Consider the following 18,773-nt stretch of genomic DNA (forward strand, 5'->3'; position numbering starts at 1 on the left):
TAATAGGGTTGTGAATGCGTGGAATGGTTTGCCTGAGAAAGTTGTACTTGCAAGTAGTGTCAATGGGTTTAAGAATGCTTTGGACAAGCACTTTAAGCATTGTAATCGGGTCTGAGTGTTTGTGTCTTCAATTTTTTTCTCTCTCTATAGGGTCCTTGATGGGGACTTAAGTATCCCTCCTGATCCTTTTTTCTACTAAACTAAACTAAACTAAACTAAACTAAACTAAACTAAACTAAACTAAACTAAACTAAACTAAACTAAACTAAACTAAACTAAACTAAACTAAACTAAACTAAACTAAACTAAACTAAACTAAACTAAACTAAACTAAACTAAACTAAACTAAACTAAACTAAACTAAACTAAACTAAACTAAACTAAACTAAACTAAACTAAACTAAACTAAACTAAACTAAACTAAACTAAACTAAACTAAACTAAACTAAACTAAACTAAACTAAACTAAACTAAACTAAACTAAACTAAACTAAACTAAACTAAACTAAACTAAACTAAACTTAACTAAACTAAAAGAGCACTGACAAAATACCATGCTAAAAAACGACAGTTTTCAACATTTTTTCGACACTGATCCCCCTGGCTACGTCCCTGCCTGCCGATACCGTTGTGACGTTATGGCTATGCAACCCGAGTAACATCGAGGTCGCAGCTAATTTTAGGAACCTCGGAAACAATTTTGTCTCTTTGTGCGTTCATCAAGGATACAATAAACACTGATTTCAGTACGCAGTTTACAGGCTGCGCTGTAGCTTTGCTCTTTCCATGACCGAACTTTAGAGAATAAAATGTCACTTCCCACCCAAGCTGCGAGGGCAGCTGCCGTCGCAAAGGTGGTACAACCAATTATGTCGAGAAATGCAGAGGAAGCTCGGCGGAGAGTTATTCAGCTGTACAAAGCTTGGTGGAGGGAAATGCCAATCACCGGTAACATAGTTCGGCTAACATAAAGTTGATAGGCTATACCCTTGTAATATTATCCCATTGAGTGATAGAGGAATAGACCAAGGCCTAGTCTAACAGTTAGGCCTAATTTACGAGTAACGTTAGGCTACAACTTGGTAGCGTAGTGTCACTTAGTACTATACAACAAGTACTGTAGGTTAGTAAAAGGCAGGCTGCGGTAGTCCTAAATATCTTAGGGGTAAACAGGATGCGTTTAGTTTAGTAGTAAAAACACCAAGTCCCCATCAAGTACCCTATAGGAGAGAAAAAAAAACTGAAGACACAAACACTCAGTCAGAGTTAGAGAGTCAGACCGATTACAATGCTTAAAAGTTAAAATGCTTGTCCAAAGCATTCTTAAAGCCATTCACACTACTTGCAAGTACAACATTCTCAGGCAAAATGTTCCACTCATTCACAACCCTTTTAGAAAAAAAAATTATGCAGAATATTAATCCTACTGTGTGACTTTTGGAATGAATACCCTCGCTTTGAAAATTGGCTCCTAAGGCCTAACCACAATGCACAGTATTTCGCCATTGGTTACGCAAATTCCATCTCGATGACGTCAGGGATTGAAAAACTCAATCGAGCAGTAATGGAATTACAGGCAAGGGAATACGCAAGAGTAAACAGGGAAGAAAGTGATATACGGATACCTACGGAGGTGGAGTTTGTTTGTTGCCATGAAGTTTATAATTTTGCGAAGCTTCTTTCACCCCCAGAAGGCTGTATAACAGTAAAAAAAAATATGACTTTGAAACCGTTTGCTAAAATAGAGCGGAACTAAGAGCTACCTTTGTGATGAGGAACGACATCCGTTGCCACACAAGGAACATACCATTTGAATTTGATATGAAGTAAGCCCAAGTCTGGCAAGGCATGCTGTATGCTTAATGTTACAGTCAGCCTACATTGTAACTGTACTGTAACTGAAGTCATCAAGATGGAATTTCAGGCATACAAGACAAGTTGCCAGTAACATTTGGGAAAAATTAGTCTCAGCGGTTCAAACAACAAATTTTTTGCTCACAAAGCAGCTTTCTATTCTGCATACTCCTAGGGTTGAATGGTAAGAGAAGGAAATGAAAGATGTGATACTCCATGAGTGACATTAAACATTTGCCTGTTTAAGATGGATTTTATGTAGTGGGGTGTTAACACAATCTTGTAAAGCATTAATGGTTTGGTTATATATGAAGCAGTATGCTGTGTTGATTTCAGTTCAGTTGTGATTCTATAGTAAATCCTCATAATAATGCTTGCTTGACCAGGGACTAAATTAGTGTTCAAATTTTGTGAAGCAGCTGTGGCATGCTCTGCAATTTGTCTCTTATCAAATACTACAGTTCCTGTGAAAAGCCACCGCTATACATCTCTGACCATTTTGCAATTGTGATGCAATACCAGATAATGATTTCCTGTTGACAACTAGCTTGACCAGTTCAGTTCCATTTCCAACAAATGAATAAATCAAAAGCAATTTCCTGTGTGGATTAGGATGCAATAAGTTTGTGTAAATACTGAAAACAACTAAATACCATAAAAGTTGAAAATAGAAACATTTTATGGTTGTGATGCTTTTTCAAGATACCAATTGGTGAATGAACCTTCAGTAGGTGGACAGTCAGACACTAGAGCACCAATGGTTTAGTTGCTCATATCATAAACTAGTTGAAAAAAATATACAGCCATTTATATGCATGGTATTTCTTCATTAAACAATGGTGCAAATCTGCAGCACATTGGCTATCCGTATACCATATCATGCATCCTATGTATAGTTCCTATTAAAGATATTGCATTCACAAACTTAACGTAACACACATACACACATAAACATTCAAACTAATGTTTTGCTTTGTCTGCTACAGTACAACCTTCAGTCCACCTACGGCTATTTTTCTCTCTATTGTTCGACAACATGTGACAGGAATTGCTTTTGTCCCACGCCGCATGCCATCATGATCGCATAGGTTCCTGTTGTATTTAGCATGTGAACCAAATGTTTGTCTGGATTGACAACCAGATTGACAATGAAATTTTCAGAATGATGGATTTGGGAGAGTGAACGAGAAGTTGACCAGCTGGTCCCCAATGCTGAAATACCATCCTCTCTTGTGACCCATAGCAGAGCATGTATCTTTTGATATAAAACATGTAATAGAGGAGTGGAGTAAAGACTTATATGAATCGACGGTCAACTGGTGAAAGCTGTGCAAGGGTGGGTCTTAGTTTGGTCTTAACTTAGAGAATACTGGCCAAGGTTTGTGATCTTGTAATATAATGGTTGAATACAAAGTTACAAACAAAACAGTACTGATTCATTTAATAACAAACAAGTCTCCAGTTTCCCTTTTAACAGATTTGCTACAATTGAATGGTATCTCTAATTGCTTGTTTCCAATAGATTCTAGGACGGCAAAACCTGTGTTACTTCAAATCACAATCAGACTAGATTGGAATTTTAGAATTGTAGAGGTTGTTCTCTGAGCTTGGAATTGTAGAGGTTGTTCTCTGAGCTTGGAATTGTAGAGGTTGTTCTCTGAGCTTGTCTTGGTGTGGAAGCCCCGAAGAAACAGTTAAAACTTTGATAGTAAATCGGAGAAATTTTGAATACAGATTTCCTTTTTGTTTCTGTGTGCAGTCCAAGAGTACCAGCTGGACATTTCAGCAAAGCAGGGGCGACAGAAGATCAAGGAACTTTTCATGAAGAATGCCCACATCAAAGACATCAAAGTGATTGATATGTTGGTTATCAAGGTTTGTTACCTAGACAACAGATTTTTGTTTGGGGGGGGGGGCATTTATGCCTGAATTCCATCGATGTCAAATTTACTTGGATTCACAGCTGTACAATACAACTATCATTCTCTTAGTTATTGAGATTCATTTAACTCTGTATTTTACTACAAAATCGAGATTTTGTGCAAGATATGGTGTGATGAATATATTTCTGGGTACTGTACAATAAATACTGAAATGCATTAAATGAGAATATCAATGTATAAAATATAATATTTATGTTATGGTTAATTATTGGGCAAGAAATATGTTATAATGTTGTTATTTTGTATTAACCTTTCAAATCATAATTCTGGCAATGATCTGTAACCAACAGGCTTTCTCCATTCTAATTTAGTAATGTATATGGTGCTTAAGATTACCACAGATTTAAGCAGTGGAGCAAGGTTAGATATTTGTTAAATTTAATTGACTTTAGCAAACTGATCAGCTCTATGCCTTGGGCAATATGAAATAGCGCCACCACTTTCAAGTGATTTCAAGTTCTCAACAAACTAACTGTGCAGAAGGAGAGCAGCAATGAGTGTTGCTTTTTTAAGAAAGATTGACCAGCTCAAATTCCAGAGCTATGTTTGAAAGTACAGGCACTAGATGATATTAGCACATTATTAGTCAATAACAGGGAAAGTACTCTACTGGAGAAAGACACCAAATAAATCTCCAAAAAATGTTAATAATTAAGAGTCATAAGGGATGTAATATGGGAAGTTAAGATACAAACGTATAGCTCCTGAGGCATTTTATTTACAAACAAGGAATAAAACTTACAGTTTACACACATACACATAATAATAAATAAACACAAACACACCGTCATGACCAACATAGATTTGTGATGCTCTCCACAATGGAAGCCCAAAAACTGTATCTGAGGTTAGACCACAAGTTTTGTATACAGATGCCCAAGTGTCTCAGAACGTTCCAAGTTTTAAGTTACTTTTTGCTAAAAAAAAGGGTTTTTTTGTTTCTAAAATGAACTTTGGTTATTTTATCAGCAAGTGATCACTGGGCCATTGTCTTTCCGGTTCAAGGATTCGTTGCTCCAGCCTCTCCTTCCCAGGCTTCCCTATAGGACACTTTCTCAGTCAGAATGCACGATGGCATTATCACTTTTAACTGAATTGATTAAAAAGTTCCATTTCTCACTTGACCTAGGGCCTCCCCTTATGTCATTGTTACTGTTGTAATCTTTTGGAGAATATCAACTGTTTCCTAATAGGAATCTGAGGCCTTTAAAGCATATTTTAAGAAGTGAGGCTTTAGGTGCTAGATTCTTCAGTTGCAGCTAATTAAATCGTCAAAACCACAATGCAATTTTTGCATCTGTTCTGCTTTAAAATAGTTTTTAAAATATTGGAACTAGAAAGTCCATTTGTAACCGTTGTGTTCATGGCTAAAGAACAGACTGCAAAGATGGAACAGTTCCATTTCTTTATATACTGATAACTTCTCATTACTTGAGCTTTCAATGGTAACATTTTAGCACCACTTTATACTCAAGTATAGTGAGTAAAGAAGAGGATTTAGGAATTTCATCGCATTGATTTTGCAGGGTAAGCAAGATCTAGAAGAAACAATTCACATTTGGAAGCAGCGGACCCACCTGATGAGGTACTTCTATGAACCACCGAACAAACCACCAACAGACTTCCTATCCGGATTCTATGCCGGAAAACGTTGACGGTTCAGCTAAAACCAAACTAGATTTGTGTTTGTGAAAAGAACAGTTTGCAATCTTTGTGTTCACAGGTTACGCCTTCCAGATGACCACAAAATCCTTTCAGATGGAGGTTTCTAAAAACACTCTAACAGGGATGATTTTCAAGCTTAAACAAATCTTGACACTTGCAGGACCGACAGACAGACAAGTGGTATATTTAGTACGTGCACTGACGGACATGTTTTCATGGATCAATCTTGCTCCTCAGCTCATCTGTAAGATTACCTTTAAAACCAATCCTGTGACGACAGGAGTAGAAATGTATTGAGGTAAATTTCATTCTATCTCCAGTGAACATGATATCAACTTCTTAATAATGGTATTTTGTGACATGGAATTTATGAATAAATATTTAGAATAAATTATAAAAATATTTGTTTATACATATATTTGTGTCTTGTTCCTGTTTGGTGAGTGTTGACATTCAAATCAGTTACGCTTAAAGCAGATGATAGTGTTGGCAGGGTAATTTGTATTGCCATCAAAACTGGTGCAGGTGGAACATTCTTACTGGTGAATTTGCATGAATGTCACATGAGATATTAACGTTCTGAGAAAGGGATTTATTTGAGAAGTTGAACATCAATACTCAAGTCCAAAGCTAGTACGGAGACTGGTGGGAAAGGAATTGTTCCCCACTTTCCTAATCATTATCCAAATTCCCAGAAATGTGTAATATTGGGCCAACAAAATGCTACACCTTCCAGGAACTTTGCCACTTGGGCTTTAAAATACATTCCAAGAGCAGGATGTGGACTTTATGCAGGTATGTTTTTGTTCTCCCCCAAAAACTGCTTGCTCCATCCAGCACTTACCATTCCCTAACTTTGGAATTTCTGGTGCTCGCTTTACATTTAAGAATCCGGGCTGGTGTTTTCTTTGTCACTACCTTGTCACTAATCAATGATGGGATTTGGACCTTATGAAGTAAATCTTCATAAACACTTGTAGTGCATTGTTGTAGAAAATAGGATGAATCTTATGGGAAAGTATTGGATGAAGATAAGACGAGCTGTTTTAACTTTTCTGTTCTCCCGATTTCAGATTATTCTGAAACCGATGGAACTTGATAGTTTAATCCTGTGTGTCCTAATTACATCATGTTTTAAAGTAACAAGCTTGTAAATCTACTCCTCCCTATTTCCGCAAGCAACCTAAACCGTTACCTAATCTTATTTGATGAATGTAAACATAATATATTTTTCTTATAGCCTCAATAAGCGTCTTGACTATTCACCAAAGAACAGTAAATGGATCTTTACAGGTAATACAGTCTCTTAATGATAGCAGAATTTAATGAAACTTCTACCCAGGGGAAAACAATATAAAAGGAGGGGAAAAAAGAACAGAATTGGATAAGAAAGGTTTTAATTTGACACTTTATGGATTTTAGGACAGAACATGTAAATAATCACAAATAGATAAAATCTGTTTTGGCTTCATATTGAACAGTTCCACCTTTCACATCAAACATTACAAGTCCAACCTGGTTATCCCTCCCTTGGTTATACTTCGTAGATCACATGATACCTGGAAAGTGCCAATTTGTCCGGGTACAAACCAAACGAGTGCTAACCAGGTTGAACTTGTAATGAAGGTTGCAAACCTTCAGACATGTACTATATATACAGTTATACTTTCACCAGTCGATCTTTCCTTCCGGGAGTTCATACTGTTACATCACTTTAAGAAAGTAGCCTGTGGAACTGATGGTTTACATGTTTATCTATTCATGGATGAAAAGTCACTATAAATACCCAATTTACACTGTTGAGATTTATAGCTGCCTTAGAAGTTGATTTTGATCCAAGGTTTTTACACTACTTCATGCTTGAAGGGGACATCAATGTGTAGGTCATCAGCTTGGCTGGCCATGTTTTGCCATCTTAAGAAGTAGAATTTTGTTTCAGGTATATTTTAGTCTCTGACAATGTACCACTCATCCTTTATTTCCAGTAATACACGGTAGATTTGCAATGCAGACTCAAAAAGTTGCTGAAAACGCATCAACTTTGCGCCAAATAGTAATCGTTTGGGAAATCTAAAGTGACGTCTGCAACGCAATTTGCCAATTTTTTCAGCTGGACTAAGAAAATGGGATACTTTATGGCCACTGTTTGCTTTGAAGCCAAGAGAGTGAATCTGATAGTATTTACTCCCCAAAAAAACCTAAATTTTGGTTTAACTGCACCCTTCTAGAAATGCTAGTCTTTATGAGTTTTCACTTTGAGAACAGGTCTCCACGAAGTGGTCAGATAATTCTTATGTGCATTACTGAGGTAGCTGCAATACACCTTTTAGGGAACTGTGTATATAAGATACAAACTACACAAAACATGAATGAACATTTAACCACCAGTTCAGTAGGCTACACTCTTAAGATGTGGGACAATCCTCCATTGGTGAAAAATATACCTTCATGATTATATTGATGTTGTACATTGTCATCATAGAAGTTCATATTTTTTAAATTATTATTCTGAGTATCATAACAATAATACGATGTGACATAACTCCCTGAGCTAATATACATCTCAGCATTTCCCTGCACTGTCTCTAAGCTAGATTCAAAAAGATAGAAAAGAAATGCAATTTTGTAGCTTCATAATAAATTTCATGACAACACTAAATATGCTGTAGTGATGCCCTGTCAATAAGCATGAACTTTGCTTGCAGAGACATAAATAATGGTGAATACAACCAAAAAAGCTATTCACAGGCAGAATTCATTCATTGGCCATTCATTCTACCTACAGTAACATAAGGTAAAACAAAGCAGCAACGGTTTATTAATTATCGTTTTACCAATCCACTGGTAGTTTGCTTGACTTCAATTTTTTCAGGTCTGCGGGTGATTTGCACAATGACATTCAACTTGGAAGCAAAGGGAGAATTGTTTACTGGAAGACAAAATAACCAGTAACCTCAAGCACAGAACATACCTCCCAAATGTATCTCAACCAGCTTAATACCACACTATTATAATTGACAAAACCAATGAATCAAATCATTCAAATTACTATAATTAACTAACGATAAAATACCCTAATGAGAACATATATGACAACAGAAATGACTTAATCAAAGCAGTGACATTGACAACTTCCATTTTTTCCGGCAGCAGATACAAAATAAATAAAGGTTTCTTCTAGTATCTAGTAGTTATGATTATTCAAGCCGTTTTTAAGTGAGTTTTTGAACTTTTCAATTGCATGAAATTGAGGAAAAACAAAAGAAAATAAGTATACCTTACATTTCACATGTAAACGAAAAATCTAAGAATAATACAAATAGTTCAGAATAGCTCCTGGGGGTATTACACTCAGTGCAAATTTTATAAGGATTTTTAAAAAAATGTTTGGTTGTCCCTTGAAAACCAAGGTCTTACCATTAGGTTGTCTGAACAGCAAAGAGTTGTCAGATTGTACAATGTAGTTTTGGTGAATAGAATCAGCTTTGCTTTGCTCACATTAGTCTTTAACATTCCCTAAAAAAGTAGACATCTAGACAAAATATAAACCATGTCACACACAACCTACCTGGACGATGAAAACCGTTCTTGTTTGATACAGGAAATGTTTCTGAATTTGCCTTGCAATACAAATAAAACCCTGAATATATCATTATTAGTAACATAGAATATTTACATACAACCGCAAACCTGAACTTTTCACTTTCCGCACAGTTTTAAAAATCAAAAGTAGAGGAAGGTTAAACCACATTAGCAAAGTGTATCCATGGAAACTAACTCATTTCAAGAACACTACAAAAAACAACAAAAAGAAAGAAACACATTCATACTTCAAACTTTTATGAATTAGATCTAAAGAAAGTATGAATACATGTACAAATTGAATAAAATTAATAAAATTAGTGTTTTTTTATACACAATAGTACTATGTTTTATATACAAATAGAAATTTACCAAAATAAATATCACAACAGCTGTGCAAACTCTACTGCCATCCCACATACATTCACATGCAGTTTTCCACTATACACAAATCTTTGTGTTACTTATGTATCTAAAGTCATGACAAACCTACAAAATCACAAAGAAAACATGAAAGCTTTCCAATGTACTCCGAAATGTTTGGTTACCTGTAGAACCAGTGGCGAGCCATGCTTACCTATGACTTGTTTATGTAGAGCGGCAAAATACATATTAAACTCAAATTTGTCATTCAGAAATGTTGACATCACATTTTCTTTCAAACCTGTCTTTGAGCCGTACCATTGATACCATATTCTGCATCTCACAGAGAATCTAAACTTCCAGAATTTCTCTTACAGTTATGGGAACCAATTTCCGTTCAATTAGATAGCTTGAAAATACCAATACCAACTGTTCCTGTACTTTCCATGAAGGTAACACACAGTGACATGTCAGTGTGACATAATAGGATAGAAAAATATGAGACTTTCATGACTAAACAAACCAAAACTTATTTACAAACTGCTTATCTACTATAAGTGTCCTGCAGTTTATCTCATAAGGATTTGATTAGCTAATGGCAAGTTACTGTCATGCATGTAACTTTGAAAACCATATTAAAGGATACAAGTATTATGTGTACTGTTTGAAACATGACAAAGCAACACTTTTTTGCCGTCGACACCCTTTGCTATAAAAAAATAAGAAGTGAAAAGGAAAACTGAAGAATATTTTGGATAGAAGGAAATGAATTTATCCTAAGACTAATATGAAAGACAATTTTTTTATTATGATGATGATACCAGAAGGAGCACCACAGAAAAACATGAATAGATAAGGTATCTCCACTTCAAAACTAGAAAATCACTTTGAGAAACTCTCAGTTTGATGCTGTAAATTAAAATATTCCAGGTCAACTTGAAGTACTGGGAGTGGCAAGGGGATGTAAGTGGAAGCTCTTCATATATCAGTTTTGATTTTTGTCAGATTCTTACCGAAACAATGCTCATAAACAAATCAACCAATCAAAACCTGTAGACAGTTTCTGTAAAGCTTAACAATTACCATTGAAAGGGTTGTTCTTCTGAATAAACAAAACAAGTCAGTTGCCAACCACTTCTTTCACCAAACCAAAAAATACAAATTTATGATCATTAAAATCTATGCAAAACCTTCTTTCGTTTTCTTTTTGGGTAGGATTACAATTATTGCTTCCCATTATTTTAATTTTAAAGTTTATTTTAAATAAATTCTATGCCTTCAAATTTGACATCACTGAACTTTTCATCTTCTAATAAAATATTCCCCTTCAAGTCGAAAGCAGTTACGTAAGTGGCAATCTTCCCTTGATCCTCTTCTGTTTTCAAGGCCACGATGACCTCGTCATTGGTACCGGGAACAAATTTAAAAGAGGAAAATCCACGGATTGGATTCAAAGCTCCGATTTTGCTAACTTTGATGTCTTTGAATTCTTCGCAGCAAGAAATGAGTAGATTGGTGGCCCGTCTTTCGTCCGCCTGTTCTTCATATTTTTCATTGCTAGCTCTCCGCGGAAGGAAAAACCACCTCTTGTGGACGCTACTCCAGACACCTGACTCGTGAATCATGTATCCTGAGAGGAAATAAAATAAAAACGAGAATAAATCAAGAATTCTATCAATTATTGATCGTGAATGAGAATGGTATACAACAGGACTGTGAAACACCGCACTCATGTTTGAACGCAGAGATCGTAATACCTCAACCAGATTTCAAACTGTAGACATCACATTACGTGAAATACCACATGAAGGCCATGATGATGATGATGCAATCACCTGGATGATAAAGATCCATACTGTAGGAAGACTGAGCACTTTTCGAGCGGACGCTGGTGAAGCCGACAAGATCCAAGTTGATAAAGGTACAAGCTAGAAAATATGCTGGAAGCTTTGGAATGGTAGGCTCAGAAAAGCAGAGGGCATGGATAATGACTCTGAAATGGGTCATGGGTCATGAGATGGGGGGGCGGTAGGAGGGGGAGGGAGAGGTGCTAACATTTTACCGATTTTTGTGAACCCAATGTAGGGTTACTGGAATGTAAGGGTATATTTACAGGACACAGGTAAGGGAGGAATGAAAGTAAAAGGAATGTAAACTATGCATACCGGGATAATCATATCCTGCTTTCTGCCTCATAGCGTTGTAGTTATTCTTCCATGGAAGATGGTGCACCGATCCTTGGTAACTGATCACTTTCACCCACTGTGGAAAATAGTTGACCAGTTCACCAGTGACAGTGGTCCACTCTTTACCCAGTCCCCCAACAAATAGATTGTCTCCTTTCCTGGCCATCCATTCTCCTTTAAAGCCTTTCAAGGGGGGAAAACAAAAATTGAATGAATTAACAATTTGGCAGCTAAAGTGTTAATATTGTGATAGCTTAAATTTAGAAACCACAAACTAAAATGGACTTCTTTGAAATCTCCATTTCAGGATAACAATAGGTATAAGTTTTAATCTGGATATGTTTGTGATACAGCAGTTCAAGATAATGGAGATTTAAAGAAGTGCTTAGGTTTCTATGGCTGCCATTGGGTTTACAAGATTAATCAGCATTAAAATACGCTTCATCTCAGGAATGCTCCTTTAAGTCTAAACTGATGATGCCTTGGCTCATCAGTGCATACCTTAATAAGTAACATCTCAAATGTTAATATCTTCATCATTCATCAATTTTTCTGTGTTTTACTTCAAATAAACGAAAAACAAGTATCCTTGGATAACATTCAACAACATTTTCTTGACACACTTGTTACGAATTGTAAACATGTTCTTCAAGGTCACAAGTCATGTGTTTGTTTTTTGTTTTTGTGTTGGAACTATTGGACTACAAGTACAGTAGATCATCCACTTTAATCTTTGTAATTCCAAATTTTCAACTGGGACATCTTTAACGAACTAAGAGAGTGACGCACCGACGCACAAGTACTGTACAACCTGCACTCAATAGGCAATGTTTCGTAATGGTGTACAAGTCGTCAAACATTTGCTACCGAAAGTCTTCCTTCAATGTATGCCAAGAAGGTTAACAATCGATTGTAGTTCTGTAAGTTTTACGTTACGTGTGTAACAGCCAAACTCGTAAGTGTACAAAGATGATACCTACTGTACTGTAGTTGTTACCCTTCAGATCAAAACTGCCAATGAAAACAGCCCAGTTGGAATTTAATAATCAACCATGCGTGCATACACCCGGTGGTCTGTTATACATTTGAATACACCAGTATAGTGCATACCTTACGTGTATGTATCTAGAGATACTGATTCAGTTTGAACAAGCAGTATTTTAGAAATAATCAGAAACAGATGTAGATTTACTGCAAACAGATTTGTGTACTTAAGTCTATCAGAAGGTCTATGGTTGGTACAGTAACCTCGGTCTGAGAGTGCACATGATATAAATTGGTTTGTAAAATTTGTGTTTGTGTTTCCACTTTTACTAGGAAATCTTTCCAGTGAAATGTGACTAGTCACTGACTACAGTAGAACCTGCCGAATTATCAAGTAATTATCAAGAATTATCAAGTATATACTGTAATTTACAAAGAATGCACACTGAGGCTAATGTTGCTGTAGTATATATTGGGAGAAGGTGGGGCAGGGGTGGGGAATTGTAACAATTTAGCCTTTCCACATAGCTGTTTTGTAATGGACGATTAATATTGCTTTTAAAAAGTACACTGTAACCCTTTGGGTCTGTATATATGCTGATGCAAAACATATTTAGACTTGAATAGCAAACATGAGCAATTATATGCTTTACTGTTAGTGACATGACTATAATTCCTCAATCCATCAATCTATGCCTGTAGTGTTGAATTGCTAAGTTGCTATATATGGTAACTATGTATGTATTAATACCACTATTTCAGTTGACTCTTTGATAGGGAAAGCATGAATTTAGTATGTATATAAAAGGTGCTGGTTTCATTTAATTAGTTACTGTACAGATATAGTAAATTTGCAAATTTAGAAGGGAAAAAAAAGAGTAGATAAATCACATCTTCAGAGTGTTTTAATAATGGTGGAGAGTATCAGGAATATCAGAGGCTCAAGAACACGGTCTGTTCAATAAATGATCCCCTTAGATCCCTGAGAACATTAAGGCAGCAGCCACCATTTAATGCTTAGTGGCACCCAGCTAATCAATCTACTTTTAACAATAGCTGTTTCAAAGAAGCAGTCAACATGTATTACAAAAAAAAGGGTAAACATAAACTCATACATGCACCCATCCCACAATGTTAATGCATGAATGTACTTTACAAGGATTTGGAATATAAGAGACGATTTAGATTATTAAATTACAGTAGACACTCCCAAATGGTTAATAATTTTAGCATGTTCTACCACAGTAGAGTGGCAACCAATGGTCGTCCTTTCACAGAAAGTGTCCCCTGACCCTATAAACTCTGATTTCACCACTAGTTGTCTATTACTGTATGCACATTGTAATCCAACCATTGTTAATGATGATGAAGGTTTACTGAAGCTTTAGCTGTAGATTGTACAGTAGTAAATTGGTCATATTGATTATGTTGGTAATATTGCCTACAGTCTGTAGGCATAGCATGACAATGACTGGTATGATTTAAAACCACTCTACTTTTGCTAGCCACTCTACAATGGATATATTATAGGTGTTCATGAACAGGATAAAGGCATCATTGTCCTAAATTGAAAACCAAAATCATAACATCTACTGTACACAGGCTTTGAATTTAACTGCAACAGTTATTGCACAGAAAGATTACTGTACTGTAGCACGTTGTGTCTAGATGAAAACACACTGATGAGGTTGACAAAATTAACATTCTTCAAAATATTAACTATGTAAATGCACAAATATAACAAAAATTTCAAACAACATGGAAATGTCAAGTTTTTTGTTGTTGACATTCCTGATGGACTGACCTACTTGTTATCCAGTTGTAACTGAATATAATGTGTTTCTTAACAGTGCAACTGTAGGAACATAACCATTAAACCACTCAATAGGAATGATATAAAAGGATGACTTTGCACAATCTGGATTGCGAACTTTCAACATGAATTAATCAACACAAGAAGCATTAATATTATGAAAGTAATCTTACACTAAGTTACAGGCAGAATCTTGGAAGGTAATTATCTGCAAGTCTATGGCAAAATGTCCAATTAGCTATAGGGCCTACAGGTACCTGACAATATTAAGATGAACAGGCTCACCGACTTTCATTTTAGTAACTAACATGCTTAAGGACCCAAAGTTGCTAGCTGCAATATAAACAAACATAACGAAGAATATCGTAGTTTTGAACAATTACATCAACAGTGAATAATTCTTTATTGAAAATTTTTTTTGGGGTGAACACTGAATTACTTATCACCTTTGCCAGACGAAGCATCTCCATCCGGTAAGATTGTCCATGGTATCACAGCTTTCTCTTGTACCTCGTACACCACCCCAGTCCGGTCATCCACAGTGTAAAGTTTACCATTGAAACAGATGAGCTCTGACAGTTCCATGCCCCGTCCACCTTGCGATAGTTGGGATGTTAGTTTTGTCGAATCATCATCAAATTGCACAGAAACTTTATCATGATATGCATTGATAGTCAAATATCCTTTCAAGTAATATGCATACCACAGATTTTTGGAATCACTAGCTTTGGAGTTTGTGTCCAGATCTGAAATCAATCCGATTCTATATTTTCTTCCGTTAGGTGTACTGACTGGTGGAGTAAGTGGGTAAGTTCTGTTGTAAATGGCATTTGATGTAAATTTTATCAAATCATCGCCGCGAGAATATTCTGATAGAGCAGCCCCGTTATTCTTCCCGTCGGGGAGAAGCAGGAACAAAAGTAGCACTAGTAAAACCATTATAACAGAAACCAACACAATGTTTTTCTTCACTCTGACTAGAGTTGAGCCCACACGTAGATCTCCAACACCTTTCACCGGCCCTTTATATCCACCCGGCATGTTTCGCAATGATTTAATCAGCAGGTTGTTTGTCTTATCACTTATCGCTTCGTATAATCGATAATATGCAAGGGGTTCAAGGGTCCATTGAATCCGATCACAGAAATGAGTACGGGTTGCATAGGCTTTAGATACCACAATAGGCTAGTATTTTACTGTGTCGGTAGAATGTATCCTAACGTAGCCTACTCAGTACCAGCGATTTTCGTACAGGCCACGTAGCAAGATCAGTGCATGAAGGCTTGTCAAGCACACTCCTGTAGACAATGAGGAAATCAAATGAAGATACTGGTAAACACCATTGACTAGTATTTGCTGGGTTTTCCTCTCTTAGTCGTTCTCTTTTATTGAGAAGCACTCAACAATACTTTATAATGAAGAGATTTAGTAGTATTAGTAATGTACTGGTACTGCGGCCGCACGAATAGCCTACACGTAACAAGCGCTGTTCATTAACCCCTTATTATTGCACCTAGCTAACTAGCTACGTTCGCAAACTGTCGATAGTATGCCGTGTCAGCATCGTCCACTGCACTGTACACACGCTGATTTCAGCACCTGGGAAACCCAGAGCCGGAGTTGTCTGCTGCCACCTATTTGCATATCCAATTCCAAGGGCTTGGATGGAGGTGTTGAGATTTGGGCCATATTTAAGGGCGTCTGGCGGGCCCTTGGCAGCAGAAAATTGTCTGGCATGATGATATCCATAGTCTGTAATATTAACCCGAGCGTTCCAAACCAGTTTTGAGTGGTACCTTGCATATTTAATCTGGGTCAATGCTACGATAATGGGCATTTGGGTCATATTTGGGGGCGTCTGGCGGGCCCTTGGCAGCAGAAAATTTGTTTGACATGGGCCATTCAGTACTTTGCGGAATTCATGCATTATGTTGACATTGGTTTCAAGTGGTACCTCGTTCGTTTGATCAAATGCATTTTTGTGCCCCTTTAACCGGCCCAGGGGCCACATGCAGCAGAGAGACCCCGGCAGACATTCACTTTTGGATATACTGGGTTTTGTTCCAATACTCAGATATTGGTACCTCGTTCGTTTGATCAAAGTGCACTGAGCTGCCGGGCTAAAGTAACTGTACAAGTCGTCCAAGCAAGGGTTTATGAAACATTTAGACGCGTGGAATCCATTCGCGATAACAGTAAGGCTATATAAGTAGGCTCACTATAGAAATTCAAGTAGGCCTATACGCAGTGTTGCATACCAATAAATTTCGCACACTTACCCTAGTATGGTTAAAGTCCAACATTTTTGCCCCAAACTTATGCTAGCCTTGTATATAAAGATATTGTTCCCACCCACCCCCACCCCCAACAAATGCAATTGGTGCGTAAAAAAATATTGAACGAAAATTACAAAATGCATAAAAAGCCGTAAAACCGGGTTCATGGTTGAAGTTAATCCGTAATTGACGGGAATTCTCAAATAAATACCAGCCAATTGCATCAAGTTAAATATTATCTAGGATATCATTTTGCTTTCTGGCATCGCTATACGAGGGGAGGAGGTAGGGACCCCCTCCCCTTGCCACAAACGCTACCCAACTCGAGATAACCTATATACAATGCTTGTTATGTCATGTGTATATTTATACCTTCATATCACCGCAAGGGCGTAGGAACCGGGGGGCGCCAGCCCCCCCCCCAGTGAAAAATGTGGAGGGCGGAAGTATCATTCCGCCCCCCCGCTCCGCAAGTCAGAAAACCCCTTTTTCATTTCCAAATGAGAAAAAAAATCTCATTTGGAGCACCAAATTGCATCTAAGGCCAGGTGAAAATACAAAATTAAGTTTACAAAATGGAGTGGGTGTTGAAGTGTGCTATATTGCACCAAATTGCATCTGAGGCCACCTGGAAATGCAAAAACTTCCAAAGGGGAGGGGGACACCCCCTCCCCTTAGACCCCTCCCCCAGGCCGGCCATCAGTCTTCAGCCCCCCCCCCCACTCAAAAGTACCTTCCTACGCCACTGTATCACCGTTGTCAGTATCGACTGTCCGAAGTAACAGCATGATATATTATGTAATTTCAACATCGCACGTGCGAATTCACACAGACTGATCAGTCGTTAGAATAGGCCAAACCGAAATATTGTTTCCAACTATATGGCACTGGACAGACAGTTTTGAACTTACTGAATGAGTGAAGCCTGTAAGTCGATAAAACTGAGCTTCGTATACAAATGTATTTAAATCATAATTATGGTTAATCATAGACAATGAGATGTGTACTGTTCAAAAATAGTCCAGACCAAATTGAGAACTGCAGACAAAACAATTGAAAGGACATAAAACTGAACCCAATTGTTAAAGTCCCACCGCTAAACCATTTTGATTTTGTTATGTTTTATCCAAATTCTAAAATTGATTCGGCAAATAACAAAGTTTACTGAAACAGTCAATCATCCAATTATAAAGAAATACATGAGAACAGAGCACACATGTTATCAGCTAAGGGTATAGTGACTCTCCATAAGGCGTAGCGACGGGGGGTTGGGGCGAGGCAGAAATCGAACAAAAAGGTTTTGGCCTTTATTCACTCGCTTTGGCCGGAAAATTCTCTAAATTTGACCGGTTGTGTTACAGAAAAACTGGCAAATCTGCTGTAGGGCTTCAAACTGGTATCACACCGTGACACCATCGTATTGTTTGTTTTTTATTACTGGCTACTGCCACAGTGTCACGTATTTGACTAGGCTACCCTAGATTAAGCTTCTTTATAGTTGAATCGTTTGTACCCACAAATCAATATTAGGCTAGTCATGGTAATCATATAGTATTTTGAACATTCTAATATAAATTTACAGGGCTAAAATCTGGGCCGATTGGATTAACTTTCAAGGATCTGAAACCTCTAAGGTAAACCAGAACCGACACCAAGGACACTATAGCGGGCCCCTGGACCCCACGCTGATAGCGCAAGGCATTCTTGTTGCCCGGTCAATAAGTTAAATCTGCCCACCCCCTAAAATGAAATCCTGGCTATGCGCTTGACTTTCTCTACACTATATAGTTGATATAATAAGTTCATAGGTTTAGTTGGACGATCCCTTCAACAACTTAGCGCATTGGACTAAGGAGTAAGCTGTTCAATTTGAGTAAAGAAACATTCATAACAATACCGTTACCATCGTTGCAATTGTTTTGGAATGGGGCATATTGCAAAGTACCTAAAATGACCAAAGTGGTCGCGTGCAAAACTCCCGCCCCCACCAACTGGAACTTTTCTTTTATCCTTCATTCGCCCTCCCTCCCCCCCCCCCTCCGATGTAAAAGCCTGGTAACGCCACTGGTCACATATTTTTTTTCTGACGAGGTAACCATATTCATAA

General features: G+C 37.3%; 2 protein-coding genes across 2 annotated transcripts; one reads left to right on the forward strand and one right to left on the reverse strand.

Annotated features, from left to right (window-relative positions):
• Positions 1 to 729: 729 nt before the first annotated feature.
• On the forward strand, positions 730 to 9,281 carry LOC139959573 (NADH dehydrogenase [ubiquinone] 1 alpha subcomplex subunit 6-like). Its single transcript, XM_071957294.1, has 3 exons — positions 730 to 948; positions 3,614 to 3,729; positions 5,324 to 9,281. The coding sequence occupies exons 1-3, from the start codon at positions 810 to 812 to the stop codon at positions 5,450 to 5,452; spliced, it is 384 nt and encodes a 127-aa protein (XP_071813395.1). The 5' UTR covers positions 730 to 809; the 3' UTR covers positions 5,453 to 9,281.
• On the reverse strand, positions 6,857 to 15,951 carry LOC139959568 (soluble calcium-activated nucleotidase 1-like). The gene is made up of 3 exons (XM_071957288.1): positions 14,837 to 15,951; positions 11,573 to 11,776; positions 6,857 to 11,037 (listed from the first exon to the last, which is right to left on the reverse strand). The coding sequence occupies exons 1-3, from the start codon at positions 15,429 to 15,431 to the stop codon at positions 10,667 to 10,669; spliced, it is 1,170 nt and encodes a 389-aa protein (XP_071813389.1). The 5' UTR covers positions 15,432 to 15,951; the 3' UTR covers positions 6,857 to 10,666.
• Positions 15,952 to 18,773: the final 2,822 nt, after the last annotated feature.

The sequence above is a fragment of the Apostichopus japonicus genome, chromosome 19 (genome assembly GCF_037975245.1).
Source record: "Apostichopus japonicus isolate 1M-3 chromosome 19, ASM3797524v1, whole genome shotgun sequence".
NCBI classification, from domain to species: Eukaryota; Metazoa; Echinodermata; class Holothuroidea; order Aspidochirotida; family Stichopodidae; genus Apostichopus; species Apostichopus japonicus.

Bases quoted from the DNA above. Each gene is read 5' to 3' on its own strand.
- LOC139959573 (XM_071957294.1), top strand. From the start codon at position 810: ATGTCACTTCCCACCCAAGCTGCGAGGGCAGCTGCCGTCGCAAAGGTG. The intron at 949-3,613 runs GTAACATAGTTC...TTCTGTGTGCAG, and splicing joins GAGGGAAATGCCAATCACCG to TCCAAGAGTACCAGCTGGAC. The intron at 3,730-5,323 runs GTTTGTTACCTA...TTGATTTTGCAG, and splicing joins TTGATATGTTGGTTATCAAG to GGTAAGCAAGATCTAGAAGA.
- LOC139959568 (XM_071957288.1), bottom strand. From the start codon at position 15,431: ATGCCGGGTGGATATAAAGGGCCGGTGAAAGGTGTTGGAGATCTACGT. The intron at 11,777-14,836 runs GTGATAAGTAAT...CCCCCTTGAAAG, and splicing joins AGATGCTTCGTCTGGCAAAG to GCTTTAAAGGAGAATGGATG. The intron at 11,038-11,572 runs GTATGCATAGTT...ATTTCCTCTCAG, and splicing joins AGCAGGATATGATTATCCCG to GATACATGATTCACGAGTCA.